The following is a 27,956-nucleotide window of genomic DNA, read 5'->3' as shown; positions in this document are numbered from 1 at the left end:
GATTAACATATCCGCATGGGATCATTGAAGCCTGTTTAATTGAGTAAAGAATAACTTACTTCATACTTTCCATTGCCACACCAAATTGATGTGTACTTTGCAGCCTCAGTCTTTATGTTCTCAAATTGCTGTAGTTGAACTACCAACATGTGACTCATCTTCACCTGATTTTACTTTCTTGCCCATACTAACATTAGCTTTAAAACTATCAGCTTCACAACTACTTAATTTTGGATTAATTCCATAACAAAGAACCCTCATTCTAACATTATCATTTCTATAGATAAACAGTTGCCTTCTAGATTGGACTGCATATTGTTTCACCATTTGCCTAATGTCCTCTTTATCATTAAAACACTGACCAACATAGAACTGGCAATCATCAGTTGCCTTTTTTTTCTTCTTCCTTATCCCCCAAACTGCCCTTTCTCTAACACTTGTATGCTCTTCATCACTAAGACTATCAAAATTGTCTAATTCAAAGTCAGCAACTTGTTGCTCATCCTGATCCTCCCCTTCATCATCACTGATATCAAATTTTACAGCAGCTCTAAACTCAACCTGATCCATATCAACATCATCTAAGTATTCCTCATCTACTATGTAATCAGGATCCTCACTATCCTCACCCTTATCACTATCCTCACCTTTATCACTACCCTCCTCACCTTTATCACTACCCTCCTCACTTTCATCACTACCCTCATCCTCATTACCACTGTAATTAGGATCATCACCACCATCAGGATCAATGAACTTCGCATTTATTACCTCAGTTTCTTTGCTCTGTTCATCGTCTAATACATTAGCACTTTCATCACTTTGAGCACTTTTATCACTTTCATCTGAATTAGAGTCAGAGCTTACATCTACTGCACTAACCTCTTTCTCATTATCCCCAACCTCTTTTTCTTTACCCTGCACTTCAGCTTGTGTTAAATCACCTAAGTTTGCAGGATTAGCTTGTGAATCATCACCAAAGTTTTCAGCATCACCTTGTTTTTTAATACCCAAATATGCTCAACATACACCTCAATGACCTTGTTAGTTTGAGTATATTTTATCATCCTAATAACATCACTATCACCCATTAAGGATCTTTGTAACACCCCAGTTTTCGTATGTCTTAATATAATAAACTAATAGTGAGGATGTAATGACAAAGAATGGTAAATATAAGTTTTTACCATTATGAAAGTCTTATAAATAATGGTAAGTTAAAAACCCTTTGTATGGAAATAAAGTTAACTAAAGAAAAGTAACAAAGTTAGTGTGAAAAATCACTAATGTGAACATACCATAAAAGTTAGGGGCTAAATGTGTAAATATAGAATAAAATTAGAAAAAAAAAGAAAGCCAGTTTGGTCTGGCAGTGTGTGCGATCGAGAGAGAGGAGGGAGCCAAGGGAGTCAAAACCCTAACATCACAAATCTCTCAAATTGAAAGGGGAAAATTGAAGGTTTATCAATGCATGAGTTAGAAATGTTCATCCCTAAGTGAAATTAACATCAAGTAAGTCGAATTTCATGATTTGGTGATGTTTAATTAATTTGATATGTGAAATTTGTGATGCTTTATGAAATCAAACATGAATGCAAGGTGATATGAACTTGTAAGAGTTGAAATCATGCTTTAATTTCTCTATGATGATAGATTAGGGTAAAACCCATTCATGTGATAAAAGATGATCAAGAAATTGTGAAGCTCTATATGTTAATTTGATGAATGTTAGTGAAAAGGTTAGATGTAATTGATTTAGAATTATGTGATCATAATTAGAATGATAATTTCTAAGTTAGGGATGTTTTTGGTTACTCAAAGAGTGAACTATGGAAGTTGTGCTTAAAATGCTTGTACATTATGCTAAACTAGTGATACGCACACAAGGTGTTTGACAAAATGCCCAAGTGAGTTTAGTTATGGCTTTTGCATGTATACTTGTTAAAATGATGCAATTTTCTTATGATAATGATGTATGTGATTAGTAAACGCCATAACGTACAATAAGGATTGTGAAAGTAATGTTTAAGAATGCTAAAGTATGAGATTATGATATATAGGCACAAAGAAGGAAGAAGGCGCAAGTCACTCGAAGGCACAAGCATCTCAAGATCGCGGTAAGTTCATGTAAATTTTATGTACTCTATTTGTAGAATTATGTATGAAATTGGTTAGTGCTATGAAATAGGTGTAAGTTTACATTATGATTCATGATTGACTAAAAGTAATGAACTTTATATTGGGAAATTTTTTAAGGATACTATGATGTGATAGTGAATATGGAGTAACCCGTCTAAATGGGTTAAAAAGGGACAAGTAGAATGGTTGATTGGAATGTGTATAATTGACTTGTTTATATGGGTCAATTGATACAAGTATATCGAGAGATATGGAATGTAGAGGTTCATTACACATGAATCGGGAAGTGGTATGATGAATGTTTCCGAATGGAAGTGATAATGTTATTAAGGTAAAATGTTATGTATAATGAACTAACATGTGTTGTTGTTATGAATGATAGGTAAATCACATGACTAATTGCGGCGCGCTCGGACCGAACATACACACACAACGTTGACCTTTATACGCTTCCGGTTCAAGTTGTTTCTTTTGAATGGGTCGAAACGTCCTTTTGTGTAGTAAATGTTAAACTAGTTGTTAGGATGATGGTAGTAGTTTGAAGTTAAACTTTATTTTGAATTGTTTGGATTTAATATTCTAGGTAAATTGTGTATTGTTTTTAATTTAGCATCTTTTGAATAGTGTCATAGAATGTATCTTGAATGGTTTTGTTAAAAAGTAGGAAAATGTTCACTTTTCGAATGGGTCATGTCAAAATTTTTCCAAACCTTTGTATGAGCTTTATGTTATTGTCAAAAGTAAAAAGTGGGCATTTCAAGTTGGTATCAGAGCCTAGGTTTGAGGGATTTAAGCATCAAGTGCTTGAACTCAAACTGAAAGCTCGTGAGGAAGTGTGTGTTCGTTTCGCGGCGCAAAGCAAGTAAGTATTTAAAAAGTTGAAAATTTTCTTTTTGTAGTATGAATAATTAGTTACGGAATGTTATAGAATGTTATGGAATGTTGTGGAAAAATGTGGAATGAATCGTTTCAGTTTGGGGTTAGAACGGATCAAAGAGGGAATAATTCAGCCAACAACACTGGGCAAGGTGCACGGTCATGCACTGGTCGCACGGACGTGCGCTTCCGAGTAAGACAGTGCACTGGCTTGTGCACTGCCAGAGCTCCCAACGTTTTAGGTTATGAACGGCCGTGCATCTGGACGCACGACCGTGCGACTGCAAATTTCTGCCGTAAGTCAGCAGGTTACCACCGTAACCCTTTTTCTTCCACCGTAAGCTACGGTGGCCACCGTAGCTTACGGTGGCGCCCAGATATAAATTTTTCTTTTCTTGTACCGTAAGCTACGGAAGGGTAACCAAAGTTTATGGTGACCTCAGGTAGTAACGAAAACTTTAATTTAAGCCCTCAAACCCTAGTAATTCTTATCAAGTCACAAGGATAGCTTGATATACAATAAGAATACATGAAATTGAATGTGTTAGGTGATTTAGACTCGAGGGAAAGTACATGTGAATGTTGAGAAGAAAAATTTGTTATGATTAATATATCGGTCGGTATGATATGAGACGGTCGTCATTGACGACAAGATATGAAATATGAACGATGAATGAAATGTGTCATGATACAATGATGTTAAATCATGATAATGGGAATTATGAAATAAAATATAATGAATGTAATGCATGTTTTATGTAGATGGCTGATATGGTGAATCTGAATGATGACGATGAAGCACGCCGAAATGAAATAAGAACTATGATTGTGGAAGAAGTAAAGAAAGCGATAGAGGCTAGTGTACCCCGACTAGCTCAAGAAGTCGAAGGACAAGTATTGGAGATAGTTAATACCTCGGTAACATCTAAGGTGGAAGAATTGAAAGAAATGATTAGTGAATTGCAAGTGAAGAAAAGCAATCGGAGATGCACGTACAAAGAGTTCATGGCATGTAATCCCTTACCATACAAAGGGGAAGTTGATCCGATAGCTTGCCAAAGGTGGATTTCAAGTACCGAAGCCGTGTTTACACGAAGTAGATGTGAAGTGGAAGATCAAGTAATGTTTGCCACGGGCCTTCTACAACTTCAAGCAAAAGATTGGTGGGACGCATACTCGAAGGAGTTGGGAGATGATAAAGTACAGTCGTTAACATGGCAAGAATTCAAGGAGTCGTTTCTGAAATATTACAGTCCACAATCCGCAATTGATAAGATTCAGGAAGACTTCTTACGTCTCAGGCAAAAGAATGAAACGATTGACGAGATAACGAACAAGTTTCTTGAGAGGGTGGAGTTCTGTGAGGAGATAGCGGGGACTGAGAGGCAAAGGATTATACGTTACCATGCTATGTTAAAGGCTGAATATCGGGAATTTGTAAATCCCTCCAAGTATGCGACGTTAAATGAATTAATTGAATGGGCAAGAGATAGAGAAATTGAGATAAAAAGACAGGTTGAACAGGGAGAGAAAAGGGTAGCGGAGAAGCCTACCAACGCTAGTCCATTGAAAAAGACAAGATATCAAGACCAAAGCAAGAAGGGGAAAACAAGTAGTGAAATTCCGACTTGCAAGACGTGTGGGAAGCATCATTCGGGTGAATGTTTGTCGGGAAAGAAGGGATGCTACAAATGTGGACGAGTGGGACATCCATTTTATAGGTGCCCCGAAAACCCAAAGGCGTGTTATAATTGCAATGAAACAGGGCACATTAAAGCGGAATGTCCGAAACTCCAACAAGGGGCAAAGAAAGATGGAAAGAAGGATGAGTCTTCCAAGGCTCGTGGGAGGATGTTCCAGTTAACCTCAGATGAAGCTAAGACTAGCCCGGATGTGGTCTCAGGTATATTCTTGGTTAATTCTATGCCTATGAATGTATTATTTGATTCCGGGGCTAGTAGATCGTTTATTTCTAATGAATTGTTAGTTCATCCATCTTTTAAGCTTGAAAAGATGATAGTACCCTTAGAAGTGGAAGTTGCTGATAGTAAAAGCTATTTGTTACATGATATTTGTAGAAACTGTAAGATCTTAATCGAAGATGAAGAATTTAGTATAGATCTTGTCCCGATGTACATGTAGGAATGGATTGGCTTGCCCAAAACCACGCTAAAATTCAATGTGAAAGGAAAGTCATTCATGTAGTAACCCTGGGGGGGGGGGAACGGGTAAGTGTTCAAGGAGATAGAGTCATCAAGTCGAAATTGTGTTCTATAATCAAAGCTGTTAAACATGTGAGGAACGGGGGTAGAGCTTATCTATCTTATGTGATTGACACTAATCGAGATGTCCCAAAGCTTGAAGAAGTGAACGTGGTGACTGATTATCTGGATGTGTTTCCGGAAGACCTACCAGGGCTTCCGCCTGAACGAGAAGTAGAATTCAAAATAGAGCTTAACCCGGGTGCAAAGCCGGTAGCTAAAGCCCCTTATCGGCTGGCCCCGACCGAAATGAAAGAATTGATGACGCAACTTCAAGAGTTGCTCGACAAGGGTTTCATTAAACCAAGTGTTTCACCATGGGGAGCGCCTGTATTATTCGTAAAGAAGAAAGATGGTTCGATGCGAATGTGCATCGACTATCGAGAGTTGAACAAGTTAACGGTGAAGAATCGTTATCCCTTGCCCAGAATTGATGACCTATTTGACCAGCTTCAAGGGGCAAGTTGGTTTTCGAAAATCGATTTGCGGTCGGGTTATCATCAATTGCGTGTGCGGGAAGAAGATGTGCCGAAGACTGCGTTTCGAACATGATACGAACATTACGAGTTCTTAGTAATGTCTTTTGGGTTAACAAACGCGCCAGCTGCGTTTATGGATTTGATGAATCGGGTGTGCCGAGCTATGCTTGATAAGTATGTAATCGTTTTCATTGACGACATACTAATATACTCCCGAAGTGAAGTAGAACATGCTTCCCACCTGCGTAATGTATTGGACACACTTCGCAAGGAAATGTTATATGCAAAGTTCTCAAAGTGTGCCTTTTGGCTTAGAGAGGTACAGTTTTTGGGTCATATAATTGATGCGGAGGGTGTCCATGTGGACCCGTCCAAAGTGGAAGCGGTAATGAACTGGGTACCCCCGAAGAATCCAAGTGAAATAAAAAGTTTTCTGGGCCTGGCTGGGTACTACAGGAGGTTCATCCAAGATTTCTCCAAGATAGCCTCGTCCATGACGAAGTTAACAAAGAAGAGCGAAAAGTTTATATGGGGCGAAGAACAAGAAAGAGCTTTCCAGACCTTGAAGGAGAAGCTCTCAAAGTCCCCAGTATTGACATTACCGGATGGAACGGATGATTTGGTGGTGTATACTGACGCCTCTCGCCAAGGTTTAGGTTGTGTGTTAATGCAAAGGGGTAAAGTCGTTGCTTATGCTTCGAGACAACTCAAGCAACATGAAGGCAATTATCCGACTCATGATCTTGAACTGGCGGCGGTCGTATTCGCCTTGAAAATATGGAGGCACTACCTTTATGGGGTTAAATGTACAATCTTCTCGGATCATAAAAGCCTCAAATATTTTTTCGAGCAGAAAGATCTCAATATGAGGCAATGAAGATGGTTGGAACTCATTAAGGATTACGATTGTGATATTCATTACCATCCCGGGAAGGCTAATGTAGTGGCGGACGCACTTAGTCGAAAGGAGTACCCACCCCCAATTCGGGTAAAATCCATGAAGATGGTAGTCACTCCTAAACTCCTTGATGAAATTCGAGAAGCTCAAACGAAATCTTTAAATGTTGTTGACCCAAAGAAAGAAAGAACGAAAGGATTTATTCATGAACTGGGAGAGAATGCAAATGGAATGAAAACGAGGTATAACCGAATCTGGATACCTCGACATTGTGGTGTGAAGGAATTGCTGTTGAATGAGGCTCACAAGTCTCGATACTCCGTTCATCCTAGGGCTACAAAGATGTATCGAGACTTGAGGATGAATTATTGGTGGCCGGGGATGAAAAGGGACATTGTCAAGTATGTTGCTAAGTGTTTGACGTGTTCCCAAGTAAAGGCCGAACACCAAAAGCCGTATGGAAAGTTACAACCCTTGGAGATCCCGGTGTGGAAATGGGAACATGTAACGATGGACTTGGTGACTAAGCTTCCAAAGACAAGAAAAGGGCACGATGCAATATGGGTGGTCGTTGACCGACTAACCAAAAGTGCACATTTCCTACCTATTCGGGAAAATTATAATTCAGAAAAGATGGCGGAAGTCTACATGAACGAGATTATATCCCGACATGGGGTTCCGGTGTCTATAGTATCCGATCGGGACACCCGGTTCACATCTCGTTATTGGAGGAAGTTTCATGAGGAATTGGGGACCCAATTACACATCAGCACCGCCTACCATCCACAAACCGATGGTCAGTCAGAACGAACTATTCAAACATTAGTTGATATGTTAAGGGCGTATGTTATGGATTTCGGAGGAAGTTGGGATGATCATCTACCTTTGGTAGAATTCTCATATAATAATAGCTATCATAACATCATAAAAATGGCCCCCTACGAAATGCTTTATGGAAGGAAATGTAGGACCCCGGTTTGTTGGGGGGAAGTGGGTCAACGAGAAATCGCGTCAAAAGAAGTAGTGGCCGAGACGAACGAAAAGATAGATATGATTAGATCAAGAATAAAAGCAGCGCAAGATAGACAAAAGTCTTATGCGGATCGACGAATGCGGGCAATTGAATTTCAAGTGGGAGATCATGTATTACTAAAGGTCTCCCCATGGAAAGGGATAATCCATTTTCGTAAATGCGGGAAGTTAGGCCCTCGATACATCGGGCCATTCAAAATACTCGCCCGGGTCGGGGCGGTGGCATATCAGTTAGAATTACCACCCGCGCTGGATGGGATTCATAACACCTTTCATGTGTCTCAGTTGCGAAAGTGCCTTGCGGATGAGACGGCATACGTGCCTATGGATGACATTGAAGTGGATAAGAAGTTAAATTATGTTGAAAGGCCCATCGCAATCAAGGATTTTAAAGTGAAGCACCTCCGAAACAAATCTGTTCGACAAGTGTTGGTTCAATGGCAACATCGGAAGGGATCGGATCTCACCTGGGAAGCGGAGGATGACATGCAAAAGCACTACCCGGAATTATTTGGTACGTAGTCAGGTTTCGGGGACGAAACCTCTTATAAGGGGGTGGACTTGTAACACCCCAGTTTTCGTATGTCTTAATATAATAAACTAATAGTGAGGATGTAATGACAAAGAATGGTAAATATAAGTTTTTACCATTATGAAAGTCTTATAAATAATGGTAAGTTAAAAACCCTTTGTATGGAAATAAAGTTAACTAAAGAAAAGTCACAAAGTTAGTGTGAAAAATCACTAATGTGAACATACCATAAAAGTTAGGGCTAAATGTGTAAATATAGAATAAAATTAGAAAAAAAAAGAAAGCCAGTTTGGTCTGGCAGTGTGTGCGATCGAGAGAGAGGAGGGAGCCAAGGGAGTCAAAACCCTAACATCACAAATCTCTCAAATTAAAAGGGGAAAATTGAAGGTTTATCAATGCATGAGTTAGAAATGTTCATCCCTAAGTGAAATTAACATCAAGTAAGTCGAATTTCATGATTTGGTGATGTTTAATTAATTTGATATGTGAAATTTGTGATGCTTTATGAAATCAAACATGAATGCAAGGTGATATGAACTTGTAAGAGTTGAAATCATGCTTTAATTTCTCTATGATGATAGATTAGGGTAAAACCCATTCATGTGATAAAAGATGATCAAGAAATTGTGAAGCTTTATATGTTAATTTGATGAATGTTAGTGAAAAGGTTAGATGTAATTGATTTAGAATTATGTGATCATAATTAGAATGATAATTTCTAAGTTAGGGATGTTTTTGGTTACTCAAAGAGTGAACTATGGAAGTTGTGCTTAAAATGCTTGTACATTATGCTAAACTAGTGATACGCACACAAGGTGTTTGACAAAATGCCCAAGTGAGTTTAGTTATGGCTTTTGCATGTATACTTGTTAAAATGATGCAATTTTCTTATGATAATGATGTATGTGATTAGTAAACGCCATAACGTACAATAAGGATTGTGAAAGTAATGTTTAAGAATGCTAAAGTATAAGATTATGATATATAGGCACAAAGAAGGAAGAAGGCGCAAGTCACTCGAAGGCACAAGCATCTCAAGATCGCGGTAAGTTCATGTAAATTTTATGTACTCTATTTGTAGAATTATGTATGAAATTGGTTAGTGCTATGAAATAGGTGTAAGTTTACATTATGATTCATGATTGACTAAAAGTAATGAACTTTATATTGGGAAATTTTTTAAGGATACTATGATGTGATAGTGAATATGGAGTAACCCGTCTAAATGGGTTAAAAAGGGACAAGTAGAATGGTTGATTGGAATGTGTATAATTGACTTGTTTATATGGGTCAATTGATACAAGTATATCGAGAGATATGGAATGTAGAGGTTCATTACACATGAATCGGGAAGTGGTATGATGAATGTTTCCGAATGGAAGTGATAATGTTATTAAGGTAAAATGTTATGTATAATGAACTAACATGTGTTGTTGTTATGAATGATAGGTAAATCACATGACTAATTGCGGCGCGCTCGGACCGAACATACACACACAACGTTGACCTTTATACGCTTCCGGTTCAAATTGTTTCTTTTGAATGGGTCGAAACGTCCTTTTGTGTAGTAAATGTTAAACTAGTTGTTAGGATGATGGTAGTAGTTTGAAGTTAAACTTTATTTTGAATAGTTTGGATTTAATATTCTAGGTAAATTGTGTATGGTTTTTAATTTAGCATCTTTTGAATAGTGTCATAGAATGTATCTTGAATGGTTTTGTTAAAAAGCAGGAAAATGTTCACTTTTCGAATGGGTCATGTCAAAATTTTTCCAAACCTTTGTATGAGCTTTATGTTATTGTCAAAAGTAAAAAGTGGGCGTTTCAATCTTATCCCAAATTCAGAACATTCCCCTGGAATCCTAAAGTTGTATCTTAATCCCCCTAGTTCATCTTCTGTGTAACCTAGCTCACCCATCATATCATTAAATATGATCAAAGAAAAGTAGTCAGGGTTAACCTTGTCGATATACGATACTTTACCCTCATACCCAAATTCTGGAAAGTCAATCAATTCCCCTCCATGATGTATCTCAAACGTTAACAGGTCTGGCTCGTCAGCTGAAATCAACAACAAAACACACCATTAAACAACATTAATCGAACAAAACAGGGGATCATTACCCTAATTTAGCACATACCATCATCGACGTCTGGATTAAAGGTTGAACCGGGAGGCCGAGCATTCCACATTGTTCTTGCTTTCAATCGTCGACTGAACTGTGTGATTTAGTAGGATTACTGGAACATTTTTGATGATCGTGTGTAAGAAGATGAAAGGTTAGGGTGAATTAGGGTTTTAAATGGGGGTAAATTGTGTTTATATATTGGATAAAAAAATGGATCAAAACTGCAAGTAAAAACATTTTTAAAGTAAATCCCCAAAATATCCCTGGTTAAAAATGGGGTTTCTGGATGGAGTTAGACAAAATAATCAAAATGGCAACAAAAGGGACAAGTCAGGGACCCAGAGGGGAAAAAAACTATTTAGACTAAAATGACAAATTTGGACAAAACTCAGGGACTAAAATGACAATTTAATCTATTAGTTATATAGCAAAGTGGTTTAAAAATTATAAAATGCAAGAACCGCTGCGAAGCGCGGAACTATCTACTAGTTAAATAAAAGCTAAGTGAAAACACTATTTTGGTAAATAGTTTTTAAAGAACATCAAAATGGTAAATAGTGTTCTCCTCAACACCAATATGGGAAAAAAACTCATGTTTTCTTAGAGACGTCAAAATTGATTTTTAATATGTTTAACATATTTAATTTTTAATTAATTACTTTGATTTTCTTTAACAACTTGAGCTATTTAACTTTAAAAAATATTTGAATATGCAGTCATGTTTAATTCTTTTTTGTCAATGTTTCAATATACATTTGTGAAAAAGAAATTGTATTAAAAATAAAGTATTTTTTGTCGTACGCAATACGAGTGTTGGTACTGTACAACATTGATACCTATATCGCTATTAGTAGAACCAATAATTGATTCTCATGGACTATGAAATTGATACCTATATCACTATTAGCAGAACCAATATAACATTCATACCTATACCGGTATTAGCAGAACCAATAATTGATTCTCATGGACTATTAACAATCTTTTAAGTTTCAAAATCATCCCTAATAGTATAAATAATTTATGCATTTAACTTATTTATTAATTAAATTAATTTTTTTTTTCTAATAACTTAATTTCATCAACTTAAAAAACTGAATAAGCAACCGTGCTTGAATTTTTTTCAATGTTTCGATATATATTAGGGTTTTAGCTTTAGGGTTTAGCTTTAGGGTTTAAGCTTTAGGGTTTAGGGTTTAGCTTTAGGGTTTAGCTTTAGTTTTAGCCTTTAGGGTTTAGCTTTTAGGGTTTATAGTTTAGATTTTACGGTTTAGTTTAGGTTTTAGCCTTATTTTTTAGCTTTATGGTTTAGAGTTTAGGGGTTATGATTTAGGGTTTAGGGTTAAGAGATCCTAGTTAGGGTTCGACGAGCCGTAAACACAAACTTGTGGTGCTCAAAACTACACACACGACATTTTTTTTTTTTTTTTTTGAATTTTTTTCTTACAACTCGAGGTGGTTCTTATTTTAGCGCAATTATATATATATATTGAAAACAGAGTTATATTTAAAATACAATATTTATTTGTATCACTGTTTCGGTTTAGATTTTGTTGAGCCGGTACCGATATTCATTTTTATAGTTTTCGATTGATTTAAACACGTATTAATATCCTTTTGATTATATCATAGCTTTATTTTTTGATTTGCTACACGTGACAAATCAAACTGATACTGACTAAGTATCCGTGGCGAACCACGGGAAATCCCAATAATAAATAGTATATAAAGAAATAATATATATATCACACAATCAATATTGTTGAGCGATGATTTGGCAATATCTTCATATACATACCTTTGTACGCGTATGTCACAACGATAAACGCAAATCATGCCCTGGCAAATGATTGAGTTCTCACCATACATCTGTGGATGTTCTTCCACCTAATTTTTATATATAAATATTTTTTTTTTTTGATTTTATAACCTCTTTTTAATTATATGGGTTGTCGAATCTTTCTTATATATTCTTTTTAAACCTAACAAGTTATACCAATAAGCCCCCCTTACGACTTGTGGGAGAGCTGCTATAATTAATACAAGTCATTTGTTTACTTTGATTCTTTTATGTTTAACTAATACAATCTTCTTATCTATATTAATAAACGAAAATCTTTGTTAGACACATGTCATTTTCTGGTGCTTTCTCACCTTATTTTCCTATATTTCTCTCATATTAAATAATAATAATTTCAAACAAAATATTAGATAAGAATAAATATTTAAATAAGGATAAACATTTGTTTTTATTATAATAATATTAATTAAAAATTAGATAAGAATATAAACGTTGGTTTTTATTATAATCATAGTAAAAATTAGATAAGAATAAATATTTCAACAGTTGGATAAATCCTGTCAATGACATAAGAAGTACATGAGTAACTTTTCAACAAACGATTAACTCTTTCAGTTTCAATTCTTTGTAATTCCAGTTTCTGTTCAAGAACAGCACACTTCTCTATATAATTATTCACAATTTTCTACTTCGTCATGAAAGCTCCCTGAAGTGTCTTCATTGCTGTTGCTTGTTCATCACTTGTTTCATTGTACATATTCATTGCTTTGTTCAGCACATCATAAGATTCCTTCAACCTGTTCATGTTGTTGATCAACTCTCTGTTTTTCTTCTTCATGATCTCACAGGTTTCACAATTCACAGGAATCTCTCCGGCATCAACATTTTCATTAATTTTGAACTTTGGTACTTCCTTTACTTTTCTCTTCACTACTGGAACTTCTTCGTTATCACTGCTAACTGGTGTTTTGACCTTTTTCTTTTTCTTTTTAGCTTTATCATCTTCACTATAACTTTCTGCCATCATTTTCAAATGATCTCTCATTCTTTTTGCATAATACTCAGTGTCATCATCACTATCTTCTTCAATTCGAGCAACAAAAGCTATGTGAACTGGAGTTTTGAAGGATCATAATCATCCCAACTGAAATTTTCCCAGTTAAAGCCCTCAGGTAACTTTTCATCATCTTGGTCTATCACACAAGCTTTACCATCAGCTGAAATATATTTGTCCCAGTTGAATGTTGTTGATAACTTCTCCTCATCTTGACTAACCATACAAGCTCTCTTTGAAGATTCTCCAATCACCTTTCTTCCATGAGCCGTTTGTGATTCTTGTTGATTTGGTTGTTGAGCAACTTGATGGTAGATGGCCTTCCGGTAGTAATCATTGTTGTTGAACGGATTTTGAGCTCCACTTGCTTCGCGATTAGTGCACTCCCTCTTGAAGTGTCCTTTTTCCCTGCAATGAAAAACAAGTGACTTTAGATTTATCAAAACCTAAAGTAGAAACATTAGCCTCACGGAGATCATCTCTTCCTGTGATCTACTTGAATTTCTCAGCTCTCCTCAACACACTAGCCAAACACCATTTTATGTCCATTAGCTCCATCTCTTCAGCATCGATCTGATCGTAATCCTCCTTAGTCAGCATTGGATTCCCGATCCGACCTGCAACAAAACTTCCATACGATTCTAGAACAGTCTCCAACAAAGACATGTGGCTTTTTGCAACTTCTTCTGTGTAATCTTGATCATCCTCAAGATTCAAAACAATATTGCACTGTAACTTCTTTCTATTCTTTGTTGTAGAAAGATTAGGATCAAATGATGGATATGATGAAAAACTGGTTTTGCTGTTTGATCCTTTTGATGAACTACTTGATGAACTCTTTGTGTTGAATGCAGTTTCAACCTTCGGTGACATGTTGGTTTTATTATTCAGCCCTGCTTTGTAATACAGCCCAATGTCTTGTTCACCATCAAACACTTTCATTCTTGAAATCTTTATTTGTTTCATTTCCTGTGCTTCAAGCTTCTCAATAAACTTGCTCAGTGTTAGGTTGTTGAACCCTTTCTTGTTTCTCAGCATCATCAAGTATGTGCCCTAAGTCTCATGTGGCAATGCATCAGCCAGTTTTTCAATCAACTCTTCATTATCTTTGTTGATGCTCACCCTCTTCATGTTTACCAACAGATTGCAGTATCTTTCAATTATCTGCTTTGTGCTTTCATTTTTCAGACCACGGAATAGATCAAACTCTTTTTTCAGAAGCGATTTCTTGTTTTTGATCATCTCTTGGCTTCCAACAAACTTAGATCGTAATGCTTTCCAAATCGAATATGCACTCCCAGTGTGTTGCAATAAGACCAAGATATCCTCTTTAACTGCCTGTTGCAGTAAACTGATCATCATCTTTTCGTTTTTGTATTTCTTTTTCTCCTCGGCACTAAGATCTTTGATAGCAATCACCTCTTCATCATCATTCGTTGGTCTAACGTATTTCGTTTCAATGCATTCCCAAGCATCTAAATAAATTGCTTGTACCAAATTCTCAAAACGTTCTTCCCAACCCTTATACTCCTCGATGTTCATGAGTTTGGGAGGTTTTTGCATAGTGCCCATTTCGTTTTCCAACATTGTTTGCTAAGTAACTGTGATCGGGGTAGCAAAGGCGTTGTAGAATTCCTCTTCCATGTTTCGGTTTTCAAAGTTCACAAAACAGACTGTTCAAACGGAATTATTAACTTGCACACAACTTCAGACGAAATTAAATGTTTCAAGCGGAATCACCAAACGGAATTTAATTCCGCGCGGAATTAAACACCAGTTCAAACGAAATAGTACTTTTGGAGCGAAATCACTAATTCCGTGCGGAATTAGATAAACCTTTCAAGCGGAATTATGGACAAACTGTAATTTCGTGCGGAATTAAGATGTGATTCCACGCGGAATTAGGCTGACGTTATCATTTCGATTCTGAATTTCAAACGGAATTATAAGATTTATCATTTTTTAGATCGAATTATAGTCCAATTTTTTAGATCGAATTATAGTCCAATTTTTTAGAAAACAGAATTTGCAGCTGAATTGGTATGAACTCTTCCTCCTGAGCTCTGATACCACTTGTAGGATTGTTTTCTGACCCGAACGAGTCGATCAGAAGAGTTTAAACTCAGAACGAAAGGCGGAAACAGATGTAATGAGCTCAATTCAGCAAAATATACACATAAACTGCCTTTTAGATTGATTTGATGACAAATTACAGCGAGACGACACTTCGGCAGCACTTCGTTGCACAAACCGGAAAGAAGACTTCTAATTTCGCATGAACAGGGGTATTTATAGGCCCCATGATTTCGCTTGAGAGTGTTTCATGCGGAATTAGATTTTATACGAAATCTAATTTCGTAAGGAATTACAAGTATGACTCATTCAAGCGAAATTACCATTACATGCGAAATTACTTCTATCTCGAACTACGTGCCCTGTTCTAACATTCTAATACAAGACTCGATACAAGACGAAGTCGACAGACGCATGCACTAACACAAATGGGCAACACTAATACTTGAAGGTTAATTATTGAAAAATCTTATGGGTGATAATCCCACTTTCACCAATATTTATTGCACATGTACTTAGCACATCTTTTATGTTTTGTAGTGTTCCTTCACACTACATCAAAATAGGTCGGGTTAAAATTTTCCTAGAAATGAGAAGTGAAATGACTTTCTTGATAGATAACAGGATTCTTTGTAATGAGACTATTTTGTCTCCACACAACTTAACTAAGTGTCTTATACTAAAGGGTTTCCTTCATTGGTAGGGATTGAGCAGACTTGGTTAGTCGATCCACAATCACCCAGATTGTGTCATTTCTTGTTTTGGGTAATTTGGTAACAAGATCCATTATTATCAATCTCATTTCCATACTGATGTCGTTGAGGTAAACCTAAAGGGTTCTAATGCTCAGCTTTAACTTGCCAATTGATTAAATACTTAGAGACATAACTTGCTACATCCTTTTTCATTTCTATTTATTAGTAATTCAAACCTCGATATCTCATATTACTTACACGATGTATTAAATACTTAGTTCTATGGGCTTCTTCGAGAATCCTTTCTTGCAGGTTTCCTTGAATAGGTACCCGAATTCTTTATGGAATCACTAATTTCCATTAGTTCCTTTTTCTGATTCCTTCATTATTTCTTTATAATCCTTTAGCATCATCCTTGATTGCTGTTTCTTGGGTACTCTTTAATTATTTCATTAAATCTATCCGCAATTTAATCTAAGAGCACGTACTTGATTCGGCTTCCTATGAACTTATGACTTAAAGCATTAACTACTACATTAGTCATAACTTTGTGATATAACAATCGGTGTTGTTCCTAGTCTCGGATGCATTCTAAGTTTCTTCTCACGATCGGGTGATAGTCTAAGTAGATCCTCTGGGAAACGTCGTTCGGAATTTCTTTCAGTTCCATGCCTCTAGCGTTAATGAACTCCGAGATCATATACGATATGTCTTATTTCCGTGCATAATTCGCAGCTTTCCTCACAGAGACGAACTTTGTCGGCTGGTCTGTCTTGCCTCCTTGTGGTCACTTCTCCGGTTGGCTTGTAAACCCCCCAGGAGTCTTCGTTTCTATTTGTTCCTTTTTATGAAGCAGACAAAATTTCCTTTCTGTTAATTCTCTCCATTTCATGGCATATGTCTTGACCATGTGTTTTGAAGCTCGGGTCTCACTATCTAAATGTCTAAATTTTGAAGCATACATTACTTCATTTTTCTTAACATATATACTAATGGTTATGACACTTCAGTCCTTTAAGCCCATGTATTTTTGCAGCAATTCTTTTGAGACTGGTAATCTTAGTAGGATTATAGGTGAAGAGTCTTTGTAAGTGTATCTAGTCATGGTCACTATTATCTTCACAAGAGTTCTTAAAGAAAGTAGAATTATTCTCATTAGCATAGGTTTTGAGACGTTTAGTATCTTGCACAACTTTAGCTACAGGTTTCCTAATGCGTTAATGATCTAAGGTAACGCAAAGGGAATTCTTATATTTTCGATGGCATCCCAACATAAAGGGTTCATATACTTCTTGTTGCACGAGTTAAGAGACAGATGATCAAACGAAATAATGTTCGATATCGGAATTATAGATGTATACAAGAGATTCATAATAAAGAAATCTAGAATTATCATTGACACACATGCTTGTGTTTTATTCTAAATTGTTAATCCTTATGGTTTTTGGATTTCCTTATAGATATATATATCTATATAATCATATATTTCACATATTGTAATATACATACCATTCATAAGGTCAATGTATTTAACAGATTCATATTTCCAAAGACAAGTCAGACATCAGGTCATGATACTATTTAAGGAATTCTGTCACTTGTTTGACAAATCCTATACCACATCTTACCCGGTTCTCGCCGGAGAGGTAACCCTATATTACCCGGACAAGCTGGAGAGTCTGCTGCACCATACCCAATCTTGCCGGAGAGGTAATTTGAATTTCCCATTAAAAAAAATCTTTTTTATCATGATTTAAAAATGAATATTTTATTAAGGCTTTCATCAAAGAACATGGAAATTAGTATTCACATGATGGATCATATTTTGGAACCAAGTAGTACCAATAAATAAGAAATAACAGTGGCGAAGTGTTATCGCTTATTTACCATACTTGCAATGTTCTAGTTATCATCCTCACGGCATACCAACACCCATCACACTTTATTTATGCAAGTAATTAGCTTATCTCGAAGCTTATACTACGGCATCTTTCTTAAGTTCAACTCTAAATACTATCCTTATTGCTACCATTTAATAACAATTTCCTAACTCTTTCGTTTAAGTTTAGGTATTATTACAACACCCAATTACTTAAACCAGTGGCTCTGATACCACCTCTGTCACGACCCCTGACCACACCCTGGACGGGAGCAGCAAGCAGACAAGTGGTACCGGTGGTTATTTTAAAAACATTGCAGCGGAAATATTCATCAGGACCGGGAGTTAGGAAAAATATCAGAGTTTAGAAAACAACGGATTTACAGATGGGATAATACCCATGTTTTACAAAGGTAGCTTTAATAAGGGATAAACCCGAATATATGAAACCATGTTTTCTTAATTTAATTTAATTGAGAAAATAAGCCACGTCTTTAAGCCTTTCGGTGTATCAGGACCGGGAGTTAGGAAAAATATCAGAGTTTAGAAAACACCGGATTTTATTTATTTAAACAGATGGGATAATACCGATGTTTTACAAAGGTAGCTTTAATAAGGGATAAACCCGAATATATGAAACCATGTTTTCTTAATTTAATTTAATTGAGAAAATAAGCCACGTCTTTAAGCCTTTCGGTGTCGTATCATCACTCTTATTCCAGTCTACTTGTAATTACCCGAAACACATTTTAAAAACATTTGGTCAGCAGGAAATGCTGGTGAGTTCATTCATTTTTGTATAAAAACACATTTGTTATAATTTACAGCATTAAGGGTTTTTATATTTGCCCCTATCTTATAATTAGCTGGTTCAGCTGTCACTCGACCGAATCTATGACTGTGGACATATCACTAATTAGGCTCGCCCACCTAAAGTCATAAATCGTTAGTAGTAATGTGCACAAAACCCCCACATACTGCCAGTAATTAAAGATTAGCAAAGACTTAATTACTGCAAAGTATAACTGAAAAACATTTAGGGTTTTGTAAAGCAATTTGATAAAAAGAGAATGACTCACATTGTTAGCATATAGTCTTGATTAAACAAGCATCTTGACTCTAAGCATTTACTTTATAGTTCTGAATCTTCTGATGATTGAGCATCTATTTTGATTGTAAGTGTATAGTGCAGAATTTCGGGTAGTTAAACATTTAGTTTAACAGAGTGGAATACGTATTAGTGTAAAACCACATCAAACTTAACGACGGTCACGAGATCAGAACCTTAACGAAATTCACAAGGTTTTAGTCTTGTTTAGACATCACTTTAGCATTCGTTTCAGAACGAAATTCACAAAGTATAGTCTTGTTTAGACAACACTTTGGCATTCGTTAGGTGGTTCCCGAATCGATCAGACAGAATATCGCATCGGTGATTATTGGTTAGAACACCAACGTATAGAGAGAAGAATGGAAGAAATGAGCAAAGAAAAATGAATCCTAAGCTTCCTATTTATAGGTAGGAAAATATGAAATTTCCAGGAATTTTCCTATATACTTTTCTAGGAAGTTACCTATACATTTTCTAGGAAGCTTCCTACCTACATATATATCCTCTTAAACCTTCCTTTGATATTATCTATCTCATATATATTTATTTTCATGTATATCTATCTAGGTGTTTAATTTAAATAAATTTTACTTAGCTTAATTAATCTTGCTTAGCTTAATTAATCTTGCTTAACCGATTAATTAATCTTACTTAACTTAATTAATCTTACTTAACTGGTTAATTAATCTTACTTAACCGATTAATTAATCTTAATGATTTAATCAAGTAATTTACTTAGTCGATTAATTAAATAACGTAACTAGCTGATTAATTAACTTACTTAGCTTTCTTAACTGCTAAGTTTCCTTTCCTGTTAAGTTTCCTTAGCTATTAAGTTTTTCTTAACTGCTAAGTTATCTTAATTGCTAAGTTTGATATACTAGTTTAACAGCTTCCTGATTATGAGTTCTAATGCTAGATACAATGGAACTCGTATTAGCTTATTAACCCAATTCAACTTTAACGATAATCACGAGATCAAAACTCACAACGAACGACAAAGTATAGCCGTATACAGGCAGCACTTAAACATCCGTTGGATCAGTTTCAATCGATCGGATAGGGTATCGTATCAGTGATTCGAGTTAGTACTCTGATTACGAGCAGAGTTCTAGGGTTTAGGGGTGTTGTGCAAAGAAACGGAGATACGAGAGAGTAAGTTCGTCAAAATTTGATCGAACTAGTGCACAAACTTCAGTCCCACTGCTGCCCTCTTATAGCTAACTTTTGGGTCCCCTCGCGTGGCGCGCCGGCCTCCCCTTGTAACACCCCGTGTTACCGAATGTCAAGGTCAAAGTCAAGATCGACTCATTTGACCATAGTTAGTCTATTTTATATTTATGATTCGTTAGTTTTGTGGAGTAAGTGTTGTTAATCAAAGTAATTGAATGGTCAATCGACGCGAAACGCTAAACGACTGTGAATAGTAGGAAGTAACAATGCGATAAAGCTAATTAATCAATAATCAAGCTAATCAAATCATCATCGAACTCGGAACTCGAATTACGCAACTTTGGTGTTATTATACGTGTATGTGTGCCTTATGTGTTACTTGTGCATGTTTACTTTACGTTATGTGTGGTAATCAATCGAAACTCGAATCAAAACTCGAAACTCAGTCGAACTCAATCGAAATCGAATTATGATAATTGGTGGCGAAAAGACAACGCGAGACATAGGTGATTGTATGTTAGATATGGTGGTTGGGATTAAAAGTAATTTGAATAGGAAACTCTATCGTATTCTCGCCAATCGCAATCGAAATCGAAATATCAAGAATCGTCTCGCCGAACGCTCGAATCAGGCAGCTGAACGATCAGGCTCTCAGCCGATTGAACAGCCCAGCCGACCAGACTGCTGTCCGATCGGACAGCCTGTCCAATCGGGATGCCTGGCCGATCGGCCAGCCCTTTCCTCTTTTGGAAGCCTATAAATACCCCTGTCATTGTCATGCTTACCACTTTTGGAAAGCTCTGACCGACCAGCTCGTGCTCCCCTTCTTTTCTCTGATTCCTTCCGATTCCGGTAAGATTTCATCCTAAATCTTGTACTTTCTTGATCTATACACACTCCTACACCTTTCTATCTTTCAAATCTTGATTTCTAACCGTGAAATCATCAAGATTCAAGTGTTCTAGGATGATGTCATCATGGTGTTCTTGAAGAACTTCATGTTTTGGCTTCAATCCCCCAAGAATAACTTGGATCTAGCCGATTTCCACATAAACAAACAAAGATCTATCATAGATCTAAACATTTACACGGTGAAAAGGATTGAAAGAATGTTATCCAACTTTCTTTCAACTCTTTTACACTCAATGCCTTCAAACCGATAGAAACGGAGTTTGAACCGACTCACTAATCATTCTAGTAGTTGTGCGACTCAAGATTCGGGTTCTATCAACGAGGTTCACCGATTTCGAGTTAAACGTTAAGACTCTATTCCGAACAGTTCACCGGCCGGGTTTGGGTGATTCCTGTCCGAGCAAGAGAAACAAGTAAGAACGAGGGTTCTATGGTTCAACTCGTTGTCAAAGTACCTCGATATAACGTCAAACAATCAAAACATCCAAGTGTTAGACGAACAGGTCGACCAGGTCAGGAAGCTGACCGATCGGGCTGACTGTCCAAACGGACAGCCCAGCCGATCGGACAAGCCAGCCGATCGACCAGGCCAACCGATCGGCTAGCACAAGGCCCCACACTTAACAATCTCATGAAGTCTAGTATTGAACGAAGTGCTGTTCGATCAGACTACGGTCTGAATTGAATTACTCTTCGGATCATGAGATACTATGCTTCAACACTTAATCGATTTTCAACTTGTTCAACGCATTGGATTGCCACCCGATCGGTCGAGCCGTACGACCAGGTGACACCCTGACAAGAACTTGTTGTTGAAGTACCTAACCGATCGGCTAATGTAACGCCCCGCGTTTTCATACTTCCTAAATTTAGAAACCATCGTTTGTAAAACTATTTTTGGAAACTTCGTAGTCTTGAAATCGTTCTTTCATTAAAAGCGATGTAAAATCCGAGACTCGGATCATGAATAAAACTCGTATTTTGCTAATTATATGCTATACACACTTTATATATGCTCATACATTCAATTTCGTGGAACAATTGATACTTATTCATGATTCTTGAAAACTATGTGCTAAACTTGTAAATACATGAAACTCATGCATAAAACGTGTTTGAACGTGAAACGACACTGGACTTTGATGCTTCTACACATAATTATACTTGGTTTATACTCCTCGTACTTGGGTTTATCTTAAAATATGCTTTTGTGACAAGAATGGTCCTTAAAAACCCTAAAATCATTAAATACACAACTCTAGGTGCCAAATTGTAACTTTTTGAAACTTATGGCTGGATTAGAAGGCCCGGGCGGCCCGCTTCAACTTGCCTGATATCCCAGGCGGGCCGCATGGGGATGCCCAGATCAGAAAAAACACAGCAGCTGATTATGTACGCGAATTTGGCACGAAATCCCATCTTCTAACCCTCCCCAATCACCATTTAGCCACCTCTAAACACCTCCAATCATGCTCAAACTCTTCCACTATAAATATACACCTTCTCCAAGCGTTTCTACACTTTCAACACTCTCAAATCACTCCAAATTCACTCTCAAATCAGTTGCAAATCTGCATTTTCAGACAGATTCATACTCTTGCACAAAAGTGAGTATAACTTGCTCATTTCTTAACGAAATCACTCGATTCTTCTTTCTACTTGCTTGGATAATCATGGAGTTTGATTCCTTGACTTCTCCTTGGAGAAATCAGACCTGGAATTGCTCCGAAATTGTCCAAAAACTTTCTGTTTTGTTTTATGTTCTTCAAAAACTTGTTTAAACTTATCCAACTTGTGTCTAACACATCTCATACCTATGTCCCAATGCTTACAACCTCTCTTATGGTTGGTTAAGCTTAAAAACAAGGTTGAGACACTATAAATCAGAGGTTAAAACCTCAAATACTTTCTGTTTTATGAGGGTATTTCACCCACAAGTCATGTTCAAGCTTGGTTCTTGATGAATAGTGATTATGGAACAACTTGGGTTGTTCCAACATAAAATCCTCACATGATTTGATGATTTCTCGTTAGTTAGGTTGTTTGTATTATTGTACTTATCCTAGTTCGTGACCCTCCTTGGTTGTTTTTACATCAAGTGAAGTGGTGAACATTCAAGGGGTTCCTAAACGGGAGCTAGTTCTTCCTACCCTATACACGACTTCCATGATAACACGAGGTGCCTAAATGAAGATCCTAATCTTCTACCTTCTACTTGAATTATTGGACTAAATAATATGTAGTACTTAACCTAGATATATATATACACTCATTCGAACCTTTGATGTTGAACTCGTGTTTATATGTTAAAGTAGTAGAACATCACCTAAGACCTAAACCTTGTTGTGATTCTTATGGGTGTTCAACTCATGAAAACATTATCATAACCCTTGTGGTTACCAAGTGTCATACAAGTGTTAAGTGTTGAAGATGATTATTTTCACATGCTATTCTCATATCTTACTTTTATGTTGTTTTAAATACCGAATCTTGACTCTAAGCATACTTGAACTTTAACCCTACACATTCAATCTTCTAACCTCATCAACTCGTCAATAATTGGATAATTGGAAAGCATATGCAAACTTTGTGAGTACACTCGTATTTCCCCCTTTTTACTTTTACCACTTTTGGGGTGTAACATGTTTACTTATCAAAAACTTACACATGAACATTTTGCTTAAACACATGAACATTCCTATAACATGCTTGTATACGTGATGGCTTGATACTTTAAACTTGGGTGATTCTTATGTGTTGAACTTATCATTAACTTCGTACGAGCCTAACCGTGACATATGTAGCGCTATAGGATTGACGACCCGCCCGTAGACTTGAGGTTATGCCATGAGCATGTTGCGTCTCTTTTGGTTTGATATGTTAGACACATGCCATATTTAAATGTTTATCTTGAATCACATGCTTGCTATGAGGAATTGTTTAAAACTTATCTTTTGTTATGTACGTACCAAACTTGTATACTCGCCTTTGCTTTTGCATTGAATTGTATTTTAAACATATTACAGGTTGATGATGACGATGCTATGAAAAGAAGTAGCGTTGATGCCTAGATACACATATAGACGTTTAGGTTTAATATGTCGTATCAATTTTTCTTATGTTATCATGTATTTCTTTTGAAGTTGTTGTTACTTGAGTTTATGTAATGTTGATAATTGAAAGTTATGAAATGAAATGGGAATTATTTAATTATCGTCACAAATAGTGTTATGATGTCTCGAGCAATCTTCAGACTTCGTCTCATCCCGATGTTTCCGCCACTGGTTGGGGTGTGACAGCTAAGCCGGCCGATCGAACGAACCGTTCGATCGATCGACCTGAAAGGTAAGGATACTTCAATGTTTTCAAATGCTACAACGAAAACCTCAAAAGGTCAAACCATCATACACAAACACATCCATCTCAAAGGAAGAAACAATCCACTCGAACAGTTCATCCGATCGGCTTATCGACCGACCGGACAGACTGTCCGAACGGACTGGTTAATCGCACGGTCAAGCCGCCCGATCGGACCTACCATCCGATCGACCCGACTGTCCGACCCTCCAACACTTGTTTCCATTTTTCGCATTGCTTATCGTTATGCTATCGAACTATTCAGGCTAACCCTACTCTCAAGTTCTCCCTTCAATCCATTAACCACTGTGAGTATACTCGAACCCTTTTTGCTTTAGCACTTTTGGGTGTTACATACGTTACTTATTCTAAATCACAATCAAACACACTACTCAGTTACTTTAAACGCTAACCGTTACCGCATGTATTACGTGACTAAATGAATGCTTGTTGTTATGTTTACACGTGGAATGCTATCTACCTGCCTTAAGGACGATAGTACTATAGTTTGGACTCAGCACCCGTTCACACGGGGGTTGTTAAGGACAATTACTTGCATGGATTACTGTGGTAATCATGTATTGCGAACTGCCTCGGGCAGTCAACCAGCAGTCATTGGTATCGATAGATCCGTGCTTCGTTTTCCTCTGCGTACGTGCTGGTTATGCGTAAACTATTTCGAACTCAATATGCTATTATCAAACTTGTATGCTCACCTTTACATTTTATGTATTGACTTTATTTTAACGTATGTGACAGGCAATTAGGATGCTTATCTACTAGGAAGGCGAGCTTAAAATAAGCGTCTAGAGCATAGTTGTCTGTAGATCTTGCAGATCGAGTGTCTAGAAGCATTTGAACAATTTTTATATTTAGAATCTGAGTTGTTGGAACAGAATATTTGACTTGATGTTATCTGTAATAATTTGTTTGCTATTTAAGGTACGATATGGGACATATTATATAAATTGAATAGTAATAATAATTGTTATGGAAACTTCTGGACAATCTGTTTCGTTCAGTGCCATGCCCCGATGATTCCGCCATCGGTTGGGGTGTGACAGATTGGTATCAGAACCATAACTATAGGGAATTAGGCTAGACTCGACCTAGTCCGGGTCGAAGTCTTAGAGACCTAGACTATAGTTAAGAACCAACAGACCAAGCTTATGTGCTATATATCCTGCTAATTCTCATCATCACCGCACTCGAATTTTTAGACAACGACAAGTGACTCAGTCGGGATTAGGTGTGAAAACCGCAACTCTCGACTAAGTCGCTGGGTCAATATTGTTTTATCAATGATTTCTTCATTCTTTTCAATTACGAACGCTTGATTAACGAGGGGAATTATACCAAATTAGGAGTGAAATCCATATTTTGATGAATAATCTCCTCAATTTCACTAAAACAAGGAAGAAGTTGCTAAGCCAGGGGTGAAACCCTGACCTTGACAACTTGCTAACTACTTTTAGTTGACTTTTGCTCCACTCACCAAAGCCTCGACGGACTCCAACGACCTGAACTCACAAGTATGACCTAGGGAATACGTGCTGAATGCCCAAGAATCGAGGCGGAAACACGATCCCGAAAGTCGAAATGTGACGACAAGTCTATTGAGAATAGTCGGATCACTTTGGGTAGTCAATGTCTAGTAGTCGCAGACAATCTATCTCTCGATTTTATGTGTTTCTGAGTGGCGACTGCCCAAGATCAGGTGACTGATCGTCACTCTGACAATTCGTCGATTTTATGTGTTTTATGTGTAATTACCTGTTTATGTGTTTAAATTTTTGGAAGATTATTCGATTTTTGCTATCACTTCGATCAGCACACACGACTCGCATTGCTCTTCTATCTCAATACGGTAACAAGTCGCTACAATATAGACGACATTATGCTACGATATACGCTTATACTATACTCGACCTGCTATACGATTACGCTATACTACTCGATATGTTATACACGACCAATATATATACGAACGACACACGAGCTTTGAATGACAGGTTTCTGTATTCTGACTGCCTCTGTGATTAAATAGGAATGTGCTTCTGTGTTTATGTGTCTCTGTGCTCTACATGCCCTACGTGCTTATGTGCTTCTGTGACTACGTGAATCTGTGATTATGTGCTTATGTGTATATGCGATACGTGTTTCGACGTGTTTCTAAGCTTTAGTAAGTAGTAGACGTGTGAGGTGAGATTCGATTTTAATGTGTCTGAGACCTACGACGATGTCTGTTGCAGACCATGTCGTCATCCGGACACCGGACCCACTTACCCGCCAAGAGAAGAGAGACAGACGTCTTGCTGCTATCATCGCCAATTAAGTAGCAAAAGCTGTGAGCGATGTCTATGAAAACGTCAACAAATCTTCCGAGGAGTCGAGAACTGAAGCTCCCAAAGACGCTACCAAGACTGTTTTCAGCTTTAAACAGTTCAAGGCATGCAGACCAAAGGAATTCACCGGAGAAGATGGCCCAACAGCTGTGTTTCAATGGTTTGATTCCATCGAAGTCACTCTGCGCCAAAGCGGCTGTCCAGAAAATCTTCGTACCCTAAACGCAACCGGCGTCTTCCAGTCCCGAGCTCTAGACTGGTGGACGGCCGAGCGAAACAAACGCGGGGAATGATACAGCTTATGAGCTGACATGGAAAGAGCTGAAAGCCATCATGATGGACGAATTCTGCCCTCCCCATGAACGCCAAAAGCTGGAGGACGAGTTTTGAACATTAAGCAGAAGGATGGAGATAACGCTGCCTTGACTGCTCGCTTTAAACAGCTCAGCATCATCTGTCCCGATCAAGTCAAGACGTCAGACATGGCTGAAGTGATGTCGTGGTCACAATCAGATTTAATTCAAATAACAACTATAGCTAGTGGTAAATGGGTATCAAACTCAGGGAGTATGTGGAAAATGTGTTGATTTTATAGCCTTGCACTTTAACTAAAATTAACCTAATTTGCAAAAAGTAAAAATCAATAATTTGGATTGTTTGATTTTAAGACTAAAATTAACTAAACAACTCAAATCAAAGGCTGGTTGTAAAGCAGATTAGGAGAAAGTGACCATCCTAAACTTCCGGTTTGCTTTTGACAATTGTGTTTAAATTCACTAGAAAGAATCACATAGACATAATTCATGTATGATTGTTTGTTTGTGATAAAAGGGAACTAAGTACTCGGATTATGAAAACGTGAGGTTGTTACCCGATAACCAATTGACTAATATCCAACCCTAATCCCTCCCGTGATATCTCGATTGTCAGCGACACCAAGAACGTACAGTTTAGAATATGATCATAACATCAATCAACAATTTACAAACAAAAATTCATACACCATAATAAACGAACAAACATTGAAAGTCTATTATTCTAGAAATACGAATCCAAACACAAAAGTCATAGACAAACCTTCAATTCAGGATGATCACCATAAGTTTAGCCACACATAGCTTGGTGAATCATCATAGCAACAAATTTAATGTTCATACCAATCAAAAACATCAACCCAATGTTTAGAAATGTTTACAACCAAGTAAAATCAG

At 37.1% G+C, this 27,956-nt stretch overlaps 1 protein-coding gene and 2 long non-coding RNA genes across 3 annotated transcripts; all 3 read left to right on the top strand.

Annotated features, from left to right (window-relative positions):
- The first annotated feature begins 1,392 nt into the window (after window positions 1–1,392).
- LOC110909499 lies at window positions 1,393–2,650 on the top strand. Its single transcript, XR_002575404.2, has 3 exons — window positions 1,393–1,512; window positions 2,061–2,117; window positions 2,522–2,650. It is a non-coding gene; the product is annotated as an uncharacterized LOC110909499 (long non-coding RNA).
- Window positions 2,651–3,777: 1,127 nt separating this feature from the next.
- Window positions 3,778–5,157, top strand: LOC110911207. The gene has a single exon (XM_022155809.1). It carries the CDS (start codon window positions 3,778–3,780, stop codon window positions 5,155–5,157), a length of 1,380 nt encoding a protein of 459 aa, XP_022011501.1.
- A 3,391-nt stretch (window positions 5,158–8,548) lies between these two features.
- LOC110909521 lies at window positions 8,549–9,740 on the top strand. Its single transcript, XR_002575419.1, has 3 exons — window positions 8,549–8,657; window positions 9,206–9,262; window positions 9,667–9,740. It is a non-coding gene; the product is annotated as an uncharacterized LOC110909521 (long non-coding RNA).
- The last annotated feature ends 18,216 nt before the right edge of the window (window positions 9,741–27,956 follow it).

This window comes from Helianthus annuus, chromosome 4 (assembly GCF_002127325.2).
Source record: "Helianthus annuus cultivar XRQ/B chromosome 4, HanXRQr2.0-SUNRISE, whole genome shotgun sequence".
Lineage (NCBI taxonomy): Eukaryota > Viridiplantae > Streptophyta > Magnoliopsida > Asterales > Asteraceae > Helianthus > Helianthus annuus.
Note: the sequence above shows the minus strand (reverse complement) of the source record. Positions and strands in the feature narration are given on the sequence as shown.